At 38.6% G+C, this 2,979-nt stretch overlaps 1 protein-coding gene across 1 annotated transcript; it reads right to left on the reverse strand.

Moving 5' to 3' along the window:
• Window positions 1-406: 406 nt before the first annotated feature.
• LOC112747974 (uncharacterized) lies at window positions 407-1,449 on the reverse strand. The gene is made up of 2 exons (XM_025796186.1): window positions 950-1,449; window positions 407-845 (listed from the first exon to the last, which is right to left on the reverse strand). Exons 1-2 carry the CDS (start codon window positions 1,447-1,449, stop codon window positions 407-409), a joined length of 939 nt encoding a protein of 312 aa, XP_025651971.1.
• Window positions 1,450-2,979: the final 1,530 nt, after the last annotated feature.

A 2,979-nucleotide genomic window follows, 5' to 3' on the forward strand; every position in this document is an offset into this window, starting at 1 on the left:
CAATCAATACTAATATTGTATAATAATACCAAATATTTAAATCAATACAAATAACACAATATTATGTATTAGTCTAAAGTCTTATGCATTCTAAACATAAAACATTAACTTATAGTCTTATAATGACTAATAACACAAAATATTAAGGTTTACAATACTTAAATTCCACATAAGAATAGTCATGATCCATCACTAATAACACAAAATATTAATTGTGTATGATGACCGAACCACCGGGTTGACTTCGGGTGACCCGAGCTATGGCCCGGACCCGACCCGAAATAATGATCGGGTCTATTTTTGAGACCCTTACCCGACCCTAAACCCGATGAAATCACACCAAATTTGCCCCTAAAGTGTTCGGGACCGGACCGGACCTTCGGGCCGGACCGGGTCATGTGCACACCTAGTTTCGATCATTTGCTTTATAGTCTTTGGGGATGAATGAGATTTCCAATCTGTCCTTATCGACCGGTTGGGATGTGGTGGATTCTGTCATCGTCATCATAGCTCGGTACGACCTTTTTCGTGTCGAATTTGTACATCCGCCACCTGCAAAACCACCAGAAATGCAGTTTATTATTCTGCGCGGTGGATTGATATCGTTATCTACCTTTTTCCCTTTATCTCGGGAGTTGTCGGTCGGTTTGGATTGTTGGCCGAGATCATCTGTGCTTCGCTTCCTTCCTTGGCTGTCAATATATTTGTCCAGTAGTCCTTGGCGGGCGAGCTTTTCGAGGACGTCCTTGGCTATTACGCAGTGGTCGGTGGTGTGGCCGTACTTCTGGTAGAAGGCACAATACTTTGATCTGTCCACATGGCGATGGTCTTGATATGTACCGGCCCTGTTTGGGGGTTTGATAAGTTTTGAGTGCAATATATCCTTTATGATGTCCTCCCTTTTTGCATTGAAGGGGTGTAGTTGTCGAATTTGGGTGTTAGCCTGAACGTTCTCGTATCCATTCTGTTGTTTGATTGTCTGTTTTGCCTTTCCTCATCTCTGCTTAGGGTAGGTTTATCTGCTCTTCGTAATGCCCGAAATTCTTCCACCTGGATCTGGGTAGTTGCTTTTTTGCGGAACTTGGCCAGGGTTTTCGGTTTTGCAATGACTATGGATTCTTGGAATTTCCCTGGTCGGAGGCCGCTCTTCATGGCATGGAGATGGACTTCGGGGTTTAGATTAGGTATTTCGTTGGTTACTTCGGCAAACCTGGTCATGTAGTCTTTTAGGCTTTCGTTCGGTCCCTGTTTGATGGTACTTAGGTAATCAGAGTTATGGACGTATATTTTGGATGCGGCGAAGTGGTTGACGAACTGGTCTGCTAGTTCGTCGAAGTTAGAAATGGATCCTTCAGAGAGGTTGGAAAACCAAATCAGGGCAACTCCATCTAGGAAAGTTGGGAAAGTGCGGCATAAGATCGGGTCGGAGTCCTTATTCATGAACATCATAGCCTAGAATTTGGTGACGTGGACATTGGGATCTCCTATTCCATTGTAAGGTTTTAAGGTTGATGGTAGGGTGAAATTTTGGGGCATTTCGAAACTCATGACTTCTTTGGCGAAGGGGTTGGTTTTTTTTTTTTGGTATTCGTTTTGGTGGTTTTGGGGATGGTGTGTTTGGTTTCTGAGCTGTGCTCATCATCATTGTCCTTGTTTTCGGCACTTTTGTGTTCTCCTTTACTTCGGTCGTGCCCCATCTGTCGCAGAAGCTCAGCCATTCTTTGATTCTCGGTCCTGAGGGCCTCATTGATTGCCAAAATCTCCGCCTGATTGATGGAGGGAGCGTGACTGTGCTCGTCTGCCATCTCTTATGTCCTACAAAAGGAAATAGAGAGATATACAAAATAAAGAAAAGGTGGGTTAGATTAATTTCGGGCCGCACGGTGGGCGCTAAATATTCCTGTGTGAAAGTGAGCTCCGAGGTATAACTCGGTCTGCTAGTGCTCGAACTGGCTTTCCTTGGAGCGGGGGAAGTGGAACGTCGTCTTCTTCTGGAGAGGCGGCGTTGGGTACCTGAAAAGGGACTCCAACGCTCAAGTGAGTATGAGTGTGAGAGAGTTCAGAATAAGATTAGAGTGAATAGCGTACCTTTTTACTAGTTACGTGCTAGTATATATATTTGATTGTTTGTTGCTTATTCTGTTATTCGTATCAAGTTTGTTATTGGTTTGACGGAGTCCATGCCGACTGCTATCCGAGTTTATTGGGATAGTGGTAGCTTGAGTGGAGCAGTTAACTCAGAGGCGTTATCTTTGTTAGCTATACTGGGTTCCAAAATTGTTATTTGTGGGACAAAATTTGGGTAACGGATCATATAGCATTCACAAAATTTTAAATATTGACTGATTATATTAGCTTATTAGGTACTAATTTTTTCATTTTATTCCATTTAGTCTATTGAGCAATTAATTTGACTTAAAAGTTTATTTCTTATGAAACTATTTAACTCAATTTACTATTAGTGAAAGCCGAAAACAAAAATATTTGGTGAACAAGTGCTTTTATAGTATACCAACACATATAATTTAAGAAAAAAAATATAGACACAAATGCGTAATTATATTTAGGTTTGTCTAAATATATCTAAAAATATTATTTTTATTAAAATATAATTAAACAAAAAAACATACTTATTTGATGAGTATAGTATTTGAAATATACCTAAATGCAATGATTTTTTTATATAAATAAAAAATATTATTTATTAAGATATAATTTTTTTGGGACATTACATATAATAACCCATCAAAAGAATAGACATTCATACTATGATTAAGTGATTCGTTCCTTAATCATATAATTTGCGTAATAATTAAGTGCGTACTCGGCAAACAACATGATTGAGGAACCAAACTAACACGGTTTATCTATTCATTTAACGAATTACCAAAAATATATTTTAATAAATAATGTTTTTTAATTTTTTAAATAATAATTTTTTATTTATATAAGTAAAAAAATCCAAAATACAACTACTCA

Source organism: Arachis hypogaea, chromosome 15 (assembly GCF_003086295.3).
Source record: "Arachis hypogaea cultivar Tifrunner chromosome 15, arahy.Tifrunner.gnm2.J5K5, whole genome shotgun sequence".
In the NCBI taxonomy this organism is placed as follows: Eukaryota; Viridiplantae; Streptophyta; class Magnoliopsida; order Fabales; family Fabaceae; genus Arachis; species Arachis hypogaea.